The following is an 18,491-nucleotide window of genomic DNA, read 5'->3' as shown; positions in this document are numbered from 1 at the left end:
GATCACGACCTGAGCCGTAGGCAGCTGCTTAACCAGCTGAGCCACCCAGGCGTCCCGTTAATTCATAAGTCTTAACTGGGAACCACAGGAGATGATAGATCCAGGAAAACACACTTTTGCCATCTTTGCTCGTAATAGCAAGAAATAGTGCCACCAGACCTCTGCTGGCAATATTACTCCATCTTCCATCTCTGGCTCTTCACTTCCATCTCTGGTCCCAGAAACACCCCTTGGCGAGATGAGTGTGATGACTAAAAGGGAAACTGATCCTATCCTTCTACCACCATCTTCAAATCCAAAAGACAATCTTCATAATGTACAGATACTCCTCTTTTATATGCTGGAGTGGATGTTCCTCACAGATCAAAAAACTGTACTAGGAAAGCTCATGTTTGAAAGTTACCTGAAGGGTGTCACTAGAGAGAAATGTAACCAGACATGCTGACTGCTTTCATTGTTGACACTGGACTAAATCTTAGGAGCTTGAATGATGGACATGTTATATTACACACAAGCTCAGGACGGTGTCATTGCAAGGCTTCATTTCAGTGTTGCCATAAGTTTCAAGTGCAGAGATTTATAATTTCCACTTATCACAAGGTAAATTTGAAATTGATTCATAAAAAATTATCTTTTTCCAGATTTCCAAGGACACAGGAATTTGTGAATAGTATTTTCACTTCTTAAACGCTTTTTTCCCTTCCTAATTCTACTCTCCAACATTATCTGTCAATGGAGTTTTGTGCATATCTGTTTGGGGTGTATGGATAAACAAATTGATATGCAAGTATTCTTATGGGCCCACACATTAGCTACAAATTTTCTATGCAGTGAACATGCTTATATAAAAATTATTTTTAATTTCTCCACCTAATTTGTTGAGGTAGTCCCAGTAGTTCCACTTCATTGGAATTAAGGATATCCAAAATTTATATTTTGAGTCAAAAGCAGAGGTTTCCCCAAAATTGTATAGATTGTCATCAATCTTGTCCCTTATTGTTTGTCTATGAGACTTTCTCTAAAACAGTACAAACATTAAATGTCAGTGTTTCAATCTTTGACAACATGACATTACAAAGATTGCTTTTCTTTTGTTATTGCTCAGTTCAAACATCTTCATATATCCTTAAACCTTTCTACTCATTTGTTATTTCACTTTCTTCCGCAGTTTTTTTTTTTTTCATATCCCTTGGAATATTAGTGTCTTTGTTCCTGGTTTCTAAGAGATCATTTATGACTAAGGATGTCAAATCAAATACCATGTTTTCTAACCAACATTTTACAATGATGTTTTACTTTCTGGTTGTACAGAAGCTGCATATTGAAATATAGTAATTTTCTGCTTTAAAAAAATACATACCCAAGAGTAAGGCAACAGAAAATATCATCTGAAAACTTTGAGATAGAAGAGCTAAAGGTGAGAAATAAATACATGTACTCATCTGGGGTGTTAAATTAACACTACCTTATGTAAAAATCACATTTTTACTAACTCAGAATGACAAGGCATACTTACAGTTATGTGAACACTGAGGAATCATCATTGCAATGTTGAAATATTCAAAGCAAATTCCACACCGCAGCAAATCATCTATTGTCTGAAATGCAAAAATAAATATATATCTATCAGAAAAATACCAAGACTGGAATGCCTGCCACAGAACTCTTTCTCCACACTCTTAAAAAAAAAAAAAAAAATAAGAATATTCTTTTATTAGGGCGCCGGGGTGGCTCAGTGGGTTAAAGCCTCTGCCTACAGCTCAGGTCATGATCCCAGTGTTCTGGGATCAAGCCCCACATCGGGCTCTCTGCTTCCCCCTCCCTTCTCTCTCTGCCGGCCTCTCTGCCTACTTGTGATCTCTGTCTGTCAAATAAATAAATAAAATCTTAAAAAAAAAAAAAATTCTTTTGTCAAACACAAACTCAAAATTAATTCCACATAAACTGCAAGGAATCTTGACAAATCAAGAAAAATCTTCCCCATATAACTTAAACATTCAAATGTCAAGTTACCAAAAAAGCTTTCAACAGATAAAGTTGACACTGTACAGATTCCTGCTCCATACTGTCAACCCTTTACAAAATGGCCAATGCCCTCCTGTTCCATTTCTTACGTGTTTCCAGCCCTTATTCCAAGCTTCTTCTTCTTCAGACCCCATTCCCTGGCCCACACTCACTGTTGGGGGAAAGGTACCAATAACCATTCACCACACAGGTTAAGAATAAAATCAAAGAATACTAAAGCCAAACATGAGAAAGTATCTAGTTAAAACCTTTACTTCACAAATGAAGAAGCACACACAAACATGGGGTATGAGGCAAGCCAGGACTAAAACTTCCTATCTCCCTGTGGGCAGTCAGTCCAGTGCTCTCTGCACAGTACCACATGTTAGTTACTACAGGGTAGAGCCAACTGAGGAGGCCCTGGAAAGAGCTGCAGCCAGCAGCAGCAGAAGGTAGTAAAGACATGGTCAATCTGGAAAGTCAGACATATGTGTGTCAGCCTGGAATGCAATCCAAATAGGAAAGAAAGGATCTATTCTCACAATGCAAAATCTTCTAAATCATTTAAAATAAGATGTTATTCTATCCAGTAAGAATACTGAGCAGTTTTTAAGAGGAAAAAAAAAAAAAAGAAGAAGGAGGAGGAACTCACTCCTGTACCAACATGGAAAGAGTGCCAAAACAAGTGCAAAAAAGAAGTCAGGTAGGGACGGCGGGGTGTCTCAGTCCATTAAGTGTCTGCCTTTGGTTCAGGTCATGCTCCCAGGGTCCTGGGATCAAGCCCCTCGTTGGGCTCTCTGCACAGCAGGCAGCCTGCTTCTCCCTCTCCCTCTGTCACTCTACCCCAAACATGTGCATGCGCTCTCTGTCTAATAAATGAATAAAATCTTTAAAATGAAATATTTTAAAAAAGAGGTAAGGTATGCTACCATTTGTTAAAAAAAGAGGATGGAATAAAAACATATTATATTTTTACCTTGTATATATATAAAGAAATTCTGAAAAGATACACAATAAAGTAATAAATAATAGTAACAGGAGTCAGAAAACTGGATAAGGGACAGATTGTGAGGGAGACTTTTACTTTTTGTTTCGTATTTTTTTAACCATGAGTGTATTACCTAAATTTTAAAAATACAAACAAAAAAAGACTAATGTCACCAACAGTCTATATGATGAAATATTATGTAGCCATTAAAAAAACACACATACACACTTTGGAGTGGGTGGCTCAGTTGGTTAAGCAACTGCCTTCAGCTCAGGTTCCCCAGGTCCTCGGATCGAGTCTCTTATGGGGCTCCCTGCTAGCAGGGAGTCTGCTTCTCTCTCCCCCTCTGCCTGCCATTCCCCCTGCTTGGGTGCTCTCTCTCTCTCTGTCAAACAAATAAATAAAATCTTAAAACACACACACACACACACTTTCAAAGAATAACTAATGCCATGGCAAAGTATTATTTTAATGGAAACTTTAAAAAAATCAGAGAACAAATCTACAACAATGCATTACAATAGAACTATACAGTTTAATCTGCCTAACAATCTTATGAAGTCTATAGCATCAATATCCCAGTTTTACAGATGAAGACTATCATGCTATAAGTGGATGAATTAAACCCAAGAAGTCAATTCCAAAGTGATCCCAAATTTTAAATGCATATACACATCATACACGCACATTAAACAGAGAAAACATTAAAATATGGTTACCTCCAGATGACAGGATGATGGGGAACTTTCATTTTCTCCTTTATCTTACTCTGAATTTTAATTTTTTCTACTATATACACATATCCATTTATTATCTGTCAAAACCAAAAATTCCTGCTACTATGAAACCAGGGAAATAAACATGAAAATGCCAAAATCTTCCATTATTTTGGATGGTAAGCCACCACTGATACAAAAAGCTAGAGGACTGTGTGGAGTATCAATTAAGAGCAGAGGTGGGGCTGGAAGTCAGAGTCCTGGCATCCCTATTGTGCTTTTTTTCTATATAACCATTCTCTCTAGAGGAGAGGTGCTGACACATACTGAGCAAGATTTGTGGAAGATGACAGTGCATCAGATGAACTGTAACATTCTTTTTTTTTTTTTTTCAGTGCAGCCAAATATGATGTCTTTTTTTTTTATTTATTTACTTGACAGAGAGAGAGACAGAGCCAGAGAGCACAAGCGGAGGGAATGGCAGAGGGATAGGGGAAAGCAGGCTCTGCACTGAGCAGGGAGCCTGATATAGGGCTTGATCCCAGGCCCATGGGATCATGACCTGAGCCGAAGGCAGATGCTTAACCATCTGAGCCACCCAGGTGCCCAAGAGCTACAACGTTCTTTTTTTTTTTTTTTTTAAGATTTATTTATTTATTTGAGAGAGAGAGAGAGAGAGAGAACATGAGGAGAGGGTGGGCAGAGAGAGAGGGAGAAGCAGACTCTCCGCTGAGCAGGAAACCCAGTGTGGGACTTGATCCCAGGACCCCCGGACCATGACCTGAGGCAAAGATAAAGGCTTAACTGACTGAGCCACCCAGGTGCCCCCAGAGCTATAACATTCTTATACAAACTTCTAGTCATGCCATTCCAAGACCATAACATGCACTCCACTAAACAGAGAGCAGTCAAGTGGAGCCTCTAGGACTTCAACTTAGAAGAGGGGAAAGTGGAAAACGAAAGTAGGGAATGAGTGAAAAGACTTAATAACTAGAGGAAAGGTTCTTGAGTTTTTTGGGTCACAGATCCCCTTAAACATATGAATAAAAACTAGAACTCTCTGTTCAGAAAACACACACAAACAAAAATCTTATAAATAATTCTGGATACAAGTCTTTCCATGGTTCTTATGTTAACAACCATGGATTTGGAACCAAGTTTCTATGCAGTATAAGAAAGAATTTCAGGGGCGCCTGGGTGGCTCAGTGGGTTAAGCCTCTGCCTTCGGCTCAGGTCATGATCTCAGGGTCCTGGGATTGAGTCCCGCATCGGGCTCTCTGCTCAGCAGAGAACCTGCTTCCTCCTCTCTCTCTCTGCCTGCCTCTCTGCCTGCTTGTGATCTCTCTCTGTGAAATAAATGAATAAAATCTTAAAAAAAAAAATTAAAAAAAAAAGAAAGAATTTCAAACAGAGGTACTTCTGGGAGCAGCTAATTCCTTGTCCCTAGAAAAAGTTCAAGAAAAACTAGATGAGAAATTGACAAATACATGACAAAGGGATTAAAATAATAGATCAATGGAACAGGATAGAAAGCCCACAAATAGACCCACAGTTATACAGTCAATTTACAACAAAGTAGGCAAGAATACAGGAAGGGGAACAGAGAGTCTTTTCAACAAATGGTATTGGGAAAACTGGACAGCTACATGCAAAAGAATGAAACTAGACCACTTTCTTATACCATACACAAACTAAATTCAAAACGGATCAAAGACTTTAATATGAGTCCTAAAGCCACAAAACTACTAAAAGGAAAAATAGGCAGTAATCTCTTGGACATCACCTGAACAACATATTTATAGCTACATCTCCTCAGACAAGTGAAACAAAAGCAAACATTAACTATTGGGACTACACCAAAATAAAAGGCTTTACACAGCAAAAGAAACCACCAACAAAACAAAAATACAGAAAGCAGGGACGCCTGGGTGGCTCAGTGGGTTAAGCGGCTGCCTTCGGCTCAGGTCATGATCCCAGCGTCCTGGGATCGAGTCCCACATGGGGCTCCTTGCTCGGCGGGGAGCCTGCTTCTCCCTCTGCCTCTGCCTACCACTCTGTCTGCCTGTGCTCATGCTCTCTCTCTCTCTCTCTAACAAATAAATAAATAAAATCTTAAAAAAAAATAAAATAAAATACAGAAAGCACTTACACAACTCAACACCAAAAAAACCCCCAAATAATCTCATTAAAAAATGGGCAGAGTACCTGAATAGACATTTTTCCAAAAAAAGACATACAAAGGGCCAATAGACACATGAAAAGATGCTCAAAATCACTAATCATCAGGGAAATGCAAATCAAAACCACCATGAGATATCACCTCACACCAGTCAGAATGGATAGTCCCCCCCCCCAAAAAAAAGAAATAACAGGTGTTGGTGAGGATATGGAGAAAGGGAGCCCTCCTGCACTTCAGTAGGAATGTAAATTGGTGCAACCACTATGGAAAACACTATGGAGTTTCTTAAAAAAAATTAAAAACAAATATTATATGACCCAGTAATTCCACTACAAGGTATTTCCCAAAGAAAATGAAAACACTAATTTGAAAAGACATATGTACCCCTAGGTTTATTGCACCATTATTCATAACAGCCAAGATATATATACAATGTAATATTACTCAACCCTAAAAAAGAATAAGATCTTGCTATTTGTGACAACACGGATGGACCTGGGGGGTATTATGTATGCCAAGTGAAGTAAGTCTGACAGAAAGACAAATACCATACAACTCGTCACTTCCAGGAGGTATCTAAAAAATAAATGAACAAACAAAAAAGACTCTTAAATACAGAGAAATGGTGGTTGCTGAGGAGGTTGGGGGGTGGGGGAAAATGGGCAAAATAAACAGTACTAACAGGTACAAACAAAATAAAATAAAGAGCTATTAGAAAAATAGAAAAGAAAATACTGGAGGGGGCTGGTTTTCACCATGATTCTAATATGGCTTCAATCAACTCCATCACTGAACACTCTCAGGTGCTGAACCCTTTTTTCAGTGCTGTGGTGAGACATCAAATCCGTAGAAGACATCGAACCTGCCTCTAAAGAACTCTGAAAGTTGTGGTAAATTATGCTTAAATCTACAAAGCAAGAAGCTTTACAAGCTACAAAGCTTTTACTTCCTTTATACAATTCAATCTTCACAATAACAAATAAAAGGGGGGAAGAAACAACACATGTTAAAGTGCTATTGATTATAATAATAAAGACATATTAAATGAATGCTTACTACCTTCCAGATACTTAGAACCTTCAACCAATTAGCAAATAATCTTGAAGCATGCACTATGTGCCAGACATTGTGTTAAGCACCGTGAATAAGCCAGATAGAATCCCTATCCACACACATCAGCTCATTTAACCAACCCTATAAACTGTTTTTGTCTCCACTTTACAGTAGGCTCAGAGAGGTTAAGTAACAAACCCAAGATCGCACAGTTAAATAAGAGGCAGAGACCAGATTTAACCCAAGACCACTGGAACTCAAATCTATGTTCTCTGAAGTACCTTGATGCCAAGGCCACCACAACTCCAAACCACATCCTTCCTAGATCCTTCCCCATTGTCAGCTTTTCACCATGGGGCTATTTCAAGTACCCAGGCACTGTAGATGACACTGGTGATGGCAAGAAGAAAGGCCTTATACTATAACCTTCCCCAAGTCCCTTCCCTTAATCCTCAAAAGTCAGTCTTATGACTGATACCACAATCCTCATATTTACCAAACTAAGGAACAGAACTAGAAAGTGATCTTGCACACAGTCAGAAAAATACATAATTACAGAGCAAGAAGAAAAACCAAGTAAATGATTCTTAGCTAGTACAGCAAAATGTGTTTGCTCTTCTTGATCAAGCACACAGGGTTCACTGCTACTGTAAATGGAACTGTAATGCCTTGCCAAAACCACCATGTTATTTAAGTTAGGTAATATAATGAAATACAATGAAATAATAGAATGAAATATAAATGCAATGAAAGGTTCTAGTGCTAAGCCTGAGCTCTGATCTCCTTGTTTAAGAGATGCACGACTGTTACGAGTTAGGACACGTCAGGGAGAAGTCAGGGCCAACCAGCACTAGGTAATCAGAAGAAATGAAAGAAAGTAAAAGAAATGGGAAAATTCTCAACCAAGGTACTGCGAGAGTTTACTTATGCTTGACAAGTAGCAGGCCCTCGGAAAAGGTCAGTTGTTACTGAGGTTTTCACTGTTTAGAGTGACTATTTTTTCTCGAGGTCATTTTCACCGTTGTGGCTGAACCGCTTAATACCCGGTTCCACAAGACGGCCAACCTAAGTTTACCACAAGGGACCGAGGCCTGACCCCGCCACTTCTCAGCAGGAGGAAACTGAGGCGCATCTACCACGTCGGTAAGTGGCAGAGCAGAACCGGCTACCCTGGCCCAGCTCGCAGCTCGCGTCTCCGCCTTTCTCCTTCTCACAGCGGGACTGGCCTCCTGCAGACAACCGAGTGCTCCCGACCTCCCCAAAGCACTCACCTTCATGACTGCCAGACTTGGAGGCCACCGAGGCTCGACTAAGGAGTCCATGGTCTGCCCTAGGTAGGGTGAGTGGGGTCCCGCACCCACTGGCCTCCGGCGCTCCACCGCTACTCGAAATTCCCCGCGCTACGGCGTTACGTCAACAGTCAGCGACGCGCCTGAGGCGTGTGCGGAGCCTGCTGGGAGTTATAGTACAAGGGCGGAGCCAGGCAAAGACTCTCCCACTGCGCACGCGCCACGTTGCCCCTTCGCGTCTCAAGGCATGTAAGTGGTTTAAAAAGCCCGCACTAGGTTTTGCAGCAAACCCTTGTTAAATAAATGCCTGTTGACCGTTAGGAAAAGACAGGCGGGAATCAAACCAAATCCAGACCTTGCCAAACCTTTCAACATCTAGGTTCATGCCTCCTCCTCACGTTGCTCTTCGTGATTGCTATAGCGATCTGTCCCTTCTCTGAGTAGTCCATATTAACCACTACAGAATAGTTTCATTTAAAAAAAAAAAAAATCATCATGAGAATTATTCCTATTTTTATAGATGCAGCAACTGAATTTCAGAGAGGGAGTCATTCAAGATCACACAGCTTGTCAGTGGCAAAGTCCAGCCTTCAATCTGGGTCTTTTAACCCCAAACCATAAATAATCATCCGCAGACACTTTACGGAGGAGTAATTGAGCAGATAAGGCCACAGGTCAGAGGTCTGAGACTCCCAGGATGCTTTACTTTGTGGGGCTCCAACAGGATGGTGGGGAGTGCCAGAGACCGTGGAGGGTGAGGGGTTGCAAAGGGTTTGTATCAACCAATCAGAAAAGAGCATGCAGTTGAACTCGTGGGGTTCCCTAGTTCCGGAAGTGGGTAATGGGGTGGGGGACACAAGCTTGGAGAGACTAAGACCAGGTCCCAGACCTGGTAGTGAACTTTCTTTCCTTTATAGTACTTGTAGGTTGAAGATGACGGAAGGCTGAGAAGGTGAGAGAAAAAGAAGAGAGAGAAAAGAAGAAGAAGAATAAGGAGAAGGAGAAGAAGAAAGAAAGAAAGAAAAAGAAAGAAAGAAAGAAAGAAAGAAAGAAAGAAAGAAAGAAAGAAAGAAAGAAAGAAATGCATTCTTCCTATTGGTTCAGCCAGATTTGGTACAGGCATCACCTGTTGGTCCTGAGCTCCAGATCCATCTCAACGTCTCTGGAGAGCCTCCGGGGCCCAGTGCCATTCATCTCTGAGTTCCTGCCACCAGCTGCTCAGTGAGACTGAATAGGTGAATCACCCAAATCAGCCCACATTCCGGGGAATCTTTTCCTCGCAGGCGGAACGATATACACTTCCTGCCATCTTCTGCAGTGCCCACTCAAGCCCACCTCTGGGCTAGGAAAGGAAAGTCCAAGCAATAGCACAAGCGATTCTGAAAGCAGCTTTGACTTCAGGGCAAGGCATTTGTCTTGCCCTCCGCATGGTATTTATCCACCCCCTTGGAGCTAATCTGCCTGAACAAGCTGCTGTTTTCACAGACGTTCTCCTTCTGTTAGATAATAAAGAGACTGTACTTCCTTATTCAGGAGTGAAAACAAAATGTTCCGTATTTAAAAAGCAGGCTAATGCTCAGAAGAATCTCCCTTTGCACTGAGCACAAAGTGACGATCTGGGGTAGGGCCACCAGAGAAAACACAGGAGGCCTTGTAAATTTCAATTTCAGATAAACAGCAAACAATTTTTTCAGATGCCAGGGTGGCTCAGGTGGTAAGGCGACTGCCTTCAGCTCAGGTTGTGATCCTGGAGTCCCAGGATGGAGTCAGCCAGGAGTCTGCTTCTCCCTCTGACCCTCCCTCCCCCCATCTGTGCTCTCTCTCTCTCTCTCTCTCTCGCTCTCTCGCTCTCTCGCTCTCGCTCTCAATCAGAGAAAGACAATTATCATATGATCTCTCTGATATAAGGAATTTGAAAGGAAGGGCGGGGTCGTGGGGGGTCGGGGAGGAAAAAGTAAAACAAGATGGGATGAGGAGGGAGACAAACCATAAGAGACTTTAATCTCAGGAAACAAACAGGGTTGCTGAGGGGTGGAAGGGTAGAGATAGGGTGGCTGGGTCATGGACATTGGGGAGGGTATGTGCCATGGTGAGTACTGTGAAATGTGTAAGCCTGATGATTCACAGACCTGTACCCCTGGGGCAAATAATACATTATATGTTTAAAAAAAAAAAAAAAAAAAAAGGTTCACTGGAGTGCCTGGCTGGCTCAGTTAGTAGCACATGTGACTCTTGATTTCTGGGTTAGGAGTTCGAGCCCCAGATTGGGTGTAGAGATTACTTTTAAAAATAAATAAATAAAACCTTTAAACAAAAAAAGTTACATTGTTTGTCTGAAAAGCAAATTTAACTGAGAATCTTATCGTTTTATTTGCCAGATCTGACAACCTTAATCAGGGAAACATCCTCGCAGCCAGGCTGCACCCTGAGGCCTCCCAGGGCCCTGAGTTCCTTTGCAGTGTCTCACTTCATCACACTCCTCTCTGTTCTCCGTTCTCTCCCCATGAGAACCCATCCTTGCTCTGGTCCTAGGAGGAAGGACATTGAAGGAGCTTAGGACCTAGCCCTTGCTTCTTCTTTTCCTGCCTTCTTCCCTTTCCCTATGGAGCCACTAAGGGGTGCTAAAGCAGCCCTTCTTGTGGAAGGCTGTGGACCAGGCCTGGTCCCTGCTCTCAAAAAAACTGACCCCCTGGGGGGAGGATGGGGCCCAGACAGAAACAAGCAAGAATGTAAGAAAGTGAATAGAGAACTTAATAAAATGCTTAAGTGATACACAAACAAAAAAAGGTTGGTGTAATAAAGAGTAGGGAACACTATAAAATGCCCGATGTGGGACGTCCTCTGTGGGAGGGTGACACTGGTGCCAGGGCCCAGCTCATAAGACAGAGGCAGCTGTACAGAGACCTGGGGGTGAAAGGCTCTGGGCCTTGATAAAAAGTTTGGATTTTAATCCATGTTAACTCAGGCAAGTTATTGAACATCCCTGCATCTCAGTTTTCTCATCTGTAAAATAGGGATGATTATAATAGCATTTGCCTCATAGTCGTGTCATGAGAATTCCATGAGTTTTTATAACGAAGGTGTCTGGACCACCTGGCAACTAACGAGCACTGTGTAAGTACCAGCTGCCATTGTTAGTATGCTGCTGTGGGCACAGAGGGAAACCCTGGGAGGGTTTTAGGCAGGGAAGTAACATGATTTGACTTACATATTCTTTTTTTTTTTTTCCTTAACATTTTTTATTTATTTATTTGACAGAGAGAGAACGAGCCAATGCAGGCAGGGGGAGTGGCGGGCAGAGGGAGAAGGACAAGTAGGCTCTCTGCTGAGCAGGGAGCCCAATGCAGGACTCCATTCCAGGACCTTGGAATCATGACCTGAGCTGAAGACAGACGCTTAACCAACTGAGCCACTCAGGCATCCCCAGCAAAGACAGAATTCTCACCAACCATTACAGTCTTTAGTGTCTCAGGGACAGGACTGAGAGTCACACAGACCCCAGTTTGCATCCACGCCCTTCCACTTACCACATGAACTTGCATAAACCACTTCTCTTTCAGAGTCTCAGTTTCCCTTTCTGTAAGGTAAGAATAAGAATGCCTACCTCTGAGGGTTGCCATAATGATTATGTTTTTTATTTTTTATTTTTTTATTTATTTATTTTTTTATTTTTTTTAAAGATTTTATTTGTTTATTTGACAGACAGAGATCACAAAGTAGGCAGAGAGGCAGACAGAGAGAGAGGAGGAAGCAGGCTCCCTGCTGAGCAGAGAGCCCGATGCGGGGCTCGATCCCAGGATCCCGGGATCATGACCTGAGCTGAAGGCAGAGGCTTTAACCCACTGAGCCACCCAGGCGCCCCTGATTATGTTTTTTAGATGTTGGGAAGCACTTAGCAGGGCATCTGACAGTGGCTCTGGCAATAGGAATAACAATCACAATTATTGCTGTCATTGTCACTATTACACATTATTAACCAGAGGGCATGGAAGTTAAGAGCACTAGTTCTGAAGTCAGGCAGCCTGGGTTCCAATCTCAGCTTCACTGTGTGCTAGCACATGGACTGTGGTCTCTAAATACTGTTTCCGTGGAAAGGAATCTGGGCTCCTTAGAGACACGGCTGATTTGAGGTCTGGGGGCAGAAGAGGTACGAGATGAGCCTGGAGAATCTTACTGGGTCCTCAAATAAGGAAGGTGTCAAAAACTAACTTAACTGGATATTTATCAGTTTCCAAATGATGAGACCATAATTTTCTTGCTGTTCAGAGGGAAAACTCAGTTTTTCAGTGGAGGAATGAGGGTGAATCCACCTGAACCTACTGGCCAATTGTATCATCTGTAGAAGTGGGTACCACATGAAAGCATGTCCAGATGTGATATAATATGAAGCCCACATCATCTAGGGTGCATTCCTCCCAAAAATGGTGAGCCTAAATCTAATCAAACATTTGGACCCAACTTCCAGTTTATAACACATACATGGAGGACACCATGTCCTCCAGGGAATTGAGGAAGTTGAGAAAGCACCCAGACATATCCAGACCATGGAGCATTCTACAAGAAAATGAATCAGAGTAATTCAACAGGTCATGAACAGAGGTCACTGTGCTAGAATAAAAAAGAGCTGATAGCCATAACCCCATTACACCCTTGTTTATACCCCGCTTGGAACAAACTAACCTTTCAAAGAAATTTTTGTGAACAATCAATGAATTTTGAATTTGAATTATGTATTAAATTATACTGATAAGTTGTTATTAATTTTATTAGGTTGACAATGGGATTGTCATTATGTAGAAAAATGTCATTTTTAGAGATACATGCTGATGTATTTCACAGTAAAGTGTCATGATCTCGGCGACAGTTTAAAAAGATAAAGCAGGGCGCCTGGGTGGCTCAGTTGGTTAAGTGACTGCCTTCAGCTCAGGTCATGATCCTGGAGTCCCGGGATCGAGTCCCCCATCGGGCTCCCAGCTCCACGGGGAGTCTGCTTCTCCCTCTGACCTTCTCCTCGCTCATGCTCTCTCTCACTGTCTCTCTCTTCTCTCAAATAAATAAATAAAATGTTTTAAAATAAATAAATAAATAAATAAATAAAAAGATAAAGCAAATTCAGAAAAATTTAGATAATTGTTAAACCAAGGATAGACATAATGGGTTAATTATACTATTCCCTGTATTCTTTTACCTGTTTGAAATTTTTTGCACTAAAAATTGGAGACCATTGATCCTACCTGCCATTTTACAAATGGCCACATGGGGACAGTAGAGTACTGAGCTGGGTGTACACCCAAGCTTTGAGTTATTTATTCACTTCAACATCCTTGCATCGAATCCACCTTTAGTAAGCGCCAACTTACTAAACGACTCTGAGCTGGACCTACAAGGGATAAAGAGTCAAACTCACCCCTACCTGCTCCCTCCTGCAGACACTGGTGTATCTGGGGGCTGGGACCAGGCATCACCAGGAACATCCGTCTTGGTGGGGAGGGTGTCTGTGCTCACATAGGTGTCTCTATGTTTGATGTCACTGGAATGGAGGCTTTGACTGGGCATGCTGGAAACAAAGACATTAATATGGATGCCGGGGCATGGGGTGGGGGGAGGGTTGCCATTTGTGTGATGTCTCTTGATCTCTTCCACACTTAGCAACTAACTATAAGATCTTGGGCAAGTTCCTTTACCTTTCTGAACCTCATGGGGCTAAGCAGAGTTCATACCTTATAGCTTTTCTGTTGGAAAAGAATGAGTCTATATAAATTGTTTTGAATGGTGTGTAACACATAGTAGGTGCTCAGTGTGAACATATTTAAGTCTTTCCCTGTTCCCCTGTGGAGCCCTAGGTTGGAAGCAGGAAGTCAGCTTGTCTGATTTACATGAAGGCCTCAGGTCTACTGGGGAAAATGACGACTGGGGCCTTGAGATTGGGGCACTGGAATTAAGACTGTCCAAAGAGCAAGATAGTAATCATAGGGTTAGAGCAGCTGCTTCTCTTGAGGATTTTCTTTGTGCTCAGCACTATACTTAACTTCTCTCAGCAAGCCTACAAGGCAAGTACTGTCACTCTCTCTACTTTCGGGCTGAGGAAACTGGCGGACAGAGCTAATAAAGAACTTTTCTGAGTTTTCTCAGATGGGGAGGAGGGGAGGCCAGGATTTAAACCCAGGCAGTCCTCACTCATATCCACTGTACCCTTCTTTGGCAATGGGTGCTGCAGAAAAATGAAGCATTTTGCTAGAGAGAGTGTGTGTTTTCCTGCCATTGACAGGGAGGAGTCTGTGGACCTGTGAAAGGGTGACAAGAAGGGCCAAGATCATGTTCTGAACACATTTCTCAAAAGCACTCCCTGGGTGACGCCTGGGTGGCTCAATGGGTTAAGCCTCTGCCTTCAGCTCAGATCATGATTTCAGGGTCCTGGGATGGAGCCCCACATGGGGCTCTCTGCTCACAGGGAGCCTGCTTCCCCCTCTCTCTCTGCCTGCCTCTCTGTCTACTTGTGATCTCTCTCTCTGTTAAATAAATAAATAAAATCTTAAAAACAAAACAAACAAACAACAACAACAAAAAAACGCCTGGGTCCTTGGCGACCATGAATCGGCTCCTGGGGTGTGGTTGTCCAGCATCATTTTTCTGATAATAGACTCCATCTCTTCCTTTCAGAGAACCACTCTTACCCTCTTCTCAACCAGGTGGTCAGGCAAGGCTCATGACACCAACCACTAGTTCAAAAATGACCAAATGACAAGGCTTGGTCAATGACAGTAAGGTCTGCCCTCCATTCAGGGATTGGTTCATGGGAAGCTTGTGACCCAAGCCAGACCAATCAGAGAAAATTCTGGGACTTTCACTCCTCTATTGGGAAAGAGGATACACCCCTTTTCTATGGTGTAGCTGAATGTAAGATATACACTGAATTGCTTTGGGCCATCCTTGTTATCATTTGGAAAGAGTCAGCCTGAGGAGAGAAGAGCTGAGAGGTAGAGAGACAGAAGGTTGTTGACATTGTTGGAACAGCTGGATCCGGTCCTGCCTGAATCTTAATTTTCTTTCACTCAGGTGAGGGGCAAAAATTATTCCTTTTCATTTACTCTGAGTTGAGTTTTTGAGTCCTAACTTAATATATTTCTCAACAACATGATGTAAAACAGAAAGAGCTGAGCTATTTATGAGGGCATCAAAGACCTAGGAGCACTGGTGTGGGAACATGAAGAAGGAAAATCTTGTTCCATACATGACAGGACTCTGTAAGTTGCTTATAAAGAAGGTCTGCAGGTCTGCTCCATGCCTGGGCTGTTAATCTCCATATTGGGAAGAATTCAAATACACCTCTTAGAAGGTTTGATGGATGGTATGTGGATGGAGAAAGGGAGCAAAGCTGGAAGTCCAGAAACAAAACTGAGTGGCAGTGCTTATAGCTCATAAATAACAGCAACAATTGCCCCTCCTCTTCCTCCTCCAATAGATGTCAGGTGAAGAGAAGCAGATTCATTATGACCTGGGCCCACGCCATACTGGAAGTCCCAATCATCACCCATCCCCACCACATCTGCCCTGGGGCCAGGTACAAGGGACCCCCCCATCCCCTGTGATGTTTCTTGGGTCAAATACACCCAGACCTGCGAAGCTCATAGTTACATGCTGGGCCCTGTTCTGAGTCATGCTCAGGGTCTTGTCTGGTCCCCTGGCCTGGGAGGGAGATGGCTTGGGCATGTTACATAGCTCTTACTTTCCAGACTTCACACCACCCTGAGAAGTAGTCTCTCATTAGCCCCCACATTCCTGAGGAAAAAGAGGCTCTGGGAGGTTCATCGCTTGCCAAGGTCAACCAGCTGCTACCAGCCATGGCTGGTAGCCACACTCATGTCTTTGCACTTGCACCCATGCCCAAAATCTCACCAAGATCAGCTAGTCAGTATAGAATGTGGGAATAGGGTAGGCTGGGATGGGTGTTGGGGGGAGTAGAGAGATCCCAGGGAACATGGGCCCAGGGCCAGGAAGGCCAGAGGTGTCTTCTCTCCCTTAATGTAACCCTGGGACTTTGAGCAAGTCTGGCTCCTCTCTGTTCCTCCACTTCCCCATCTGGAAAATGAGTATCTCATTTCCTATAAATCTGTATGTTCTTTGGGGAATTGGAGTAAAAAAAAGAGAGAGAAAATAAATATGGCATTAATGCAAAGAATCCCTAATAATCACTATCCTCAATATTAGAGTTTAAAAGACATTGATAAATAATAGTTATCATGGGTTTCCAGGAGAAGCTGGCATAGACTTTAATCTTAAGATGGTGGTCAGGGCAATGAGGCCTCCCCATAACCAGGATTAAAGGGACCACATAAACCTGCCTGGCTTGAAAGGGCCGAACACGTAGGTGGTACCTATATTTCGTCTGGCAGGCAGTGTGGCTAAGGGGATGGGTTTGGGCTGTGGCACTGGGGCAGTGATGGAATCCTGGACTGAAACCTCCTACACACCCATGTCCTCATATATAAAATAGGGATAGGAACATAATTCACCCTTGTGGGTGGTTTTAAAGGTTCAGTGTGAAGGGTGCAAAATATTTTGTACTTTTTTCTTAGGAAGAGCATAGAGTATGCACTCCATGAATATTTGAATATTAGCTTTATTATTAAGTTGATCTGTAGTCCATGCATAAGTGCAAAGTTTTACCATATTTACATGAACATTTTTCTAGAGTATCAGTTAACTCTTGCTGTATAACTAATCACTCTAAAACGTAGTAGCTGTAAACAAGCTCCATTTATCATTTATTATGGGTCTAGAGGATGAGGACAGCCCCTGGGATCTCCTTTGGGCAGCTCTTATTTACTGACAGAGGGTTTGTGTGAGGTCAGCACCGGCACACGGCAAGAATATGCTAGGTATGGAGACTCCAAACGTGGCCGTGCACCAGAGATACAAACACTTGGTCACAGGCTGGATGAGCACAGAACACAGCTGGAGGCCAGGGAGATGAGACTGATTGACTGCTTTTCTCTGAGGGCACACTGAGAATTGGGGCCCTGAGCTCTCAGCTCCTCCGGGCTGGAGATTGGGAGGCTGCCATTTTCATTCCCGTCCTCCAAAGTTGTATGGAAAGTGTTCAGGGAACAAAAGCACCTGACAGTGAACCCAAGCAGATTACTTAGCCTGGCCCCTGGCAAGGGCAGTGCAATTCCGCCTCAGACAAAGACATTTGAGAATCACTACAACAGGCCCCTCTCCCAGAAGATCAGCAAGAACATCTAGCCAAGATCAAGTTCACCCATCAATGAGAACTGTAGAACTCCAGAGCTAGAGGAAAGCAACACATAGAATTCATGGCTTTTTCCCCATGATTCTTTAGTCTTTCAAAGTTAAATTTTTTAATTTTATTTTTTCCTTATTCTATTTTTTAAAATCTTTCCTCTTTTCAATTTTAATGTTTTTAAACTATTTTCTTATCAATACCTTTTTAAAAGTCTTTTAAAATTTTCATTGTTATAGTCATATATTCTATCACTTCATTGTATTTAGCCTTATTTTTCGTATACATATAGATTTTCCTTTAAAATTTTGGGACACAGTTTCTTCTAACAGATCAAAATATATCAAAAATCTAGCTCATGGCTTTGTTCTCCAGCCTGAATACATTCTTTCTTTCTTTTTTTTTTTCTTTTTTCTTTTTTCAACCAACTTCTTATCAATTCCTTTTTTAGAATCTTCTTTAATTTTCATCTTTACAGTCATATTCCATCCATTTATCATGTTTATCCTTATTTTTGTATATATATGTTTTTCTTTCTTTAAAATTTTGGGAGGCAGTTTCTTCTAGCACACCAAAATACACCCAAAATCAAGTGTGTGGCTCTGTTCTATTCACCAGTCTAATATATCAATGTGTGTGTGTGTGTGTTCAACCTGGGGTCATTGCTACCCTTTTAGTATTTTGTTCTCTCATTCATCTATTCTTATCTGGATAAAATGACAAGGTGGAAAAACTCAAGTAAAAAAAAAAGAAGAACAAGAACAAGAACAAGAGGCAGTACCGATGGCTAGGGACCCAATCCTACTAATGTAAGATGTCATATCTAGAGTTCAGAATGACAATTATCAAGGTGCTAGCCAGGCTTGAAAAAACCATGGAAGATACTAGGGAATCCCTTTCTGGAGAAACAAGATTTCTAAAGAAATATAAGAACTAAAATCTAACCATGTTGAAATAAAAAAAGCTATTAACGAGGTGCAGTAAAAAATGGAGGCTCTTACTGCTAGGATAAATGAGG

The 18,491-nt window shown here is 42.1% G+C and overlaps 1 protein-coding gene across 1 annotated transcript in view; it reads right to left on the bottom strand.

The window, feature by feature from the left end:
• RAD18 (RAD18 E3 ubiquitin protein ligase) overlaps positions 1 to 8,350 on the bottom strand; it is a 106,414-nt gene extending 98,064 nt beyond the window's left edge. The window contains exons 1-2 of the mRNA XM_047746064.1: positions 8,212 to 8,350; positions 1,517 to 1,598 (exon numbers count right to left, since the gene is read on the bottom strand). Of these exons, the coding sequence (XP_047602020.1) occupies positions 1,517 to 1,598; positions 8,212 to 8,262 (133 nt within the window). The 5' untranslated portion in view covers positions 8,263 to 8,350. The remainder of the gene's footprint in view (positions 1 to 1,516; positions 1,599 to 8,211) is intronic.
• Between the last annotated feature and the right edge of the window lie 10,141 nt (positions 8,351 to 18,491).

The sequence above is a fragment of the Lutra lutra genome, chromosome 1 (genome assembly GCF_902655055.1).
Source record: "Lutra lutra chromosome 1, mLutLut1.2, whole genome shotgun sequence".
NCBI lineage: Eukaryota > Metazoa > Chordata > Mammalia > Carnivora > Mustelidae > Lutra > Lutra lutra.
This window is presented reverse-complemented; position numbering and strand designations above follow the sequence as displayed.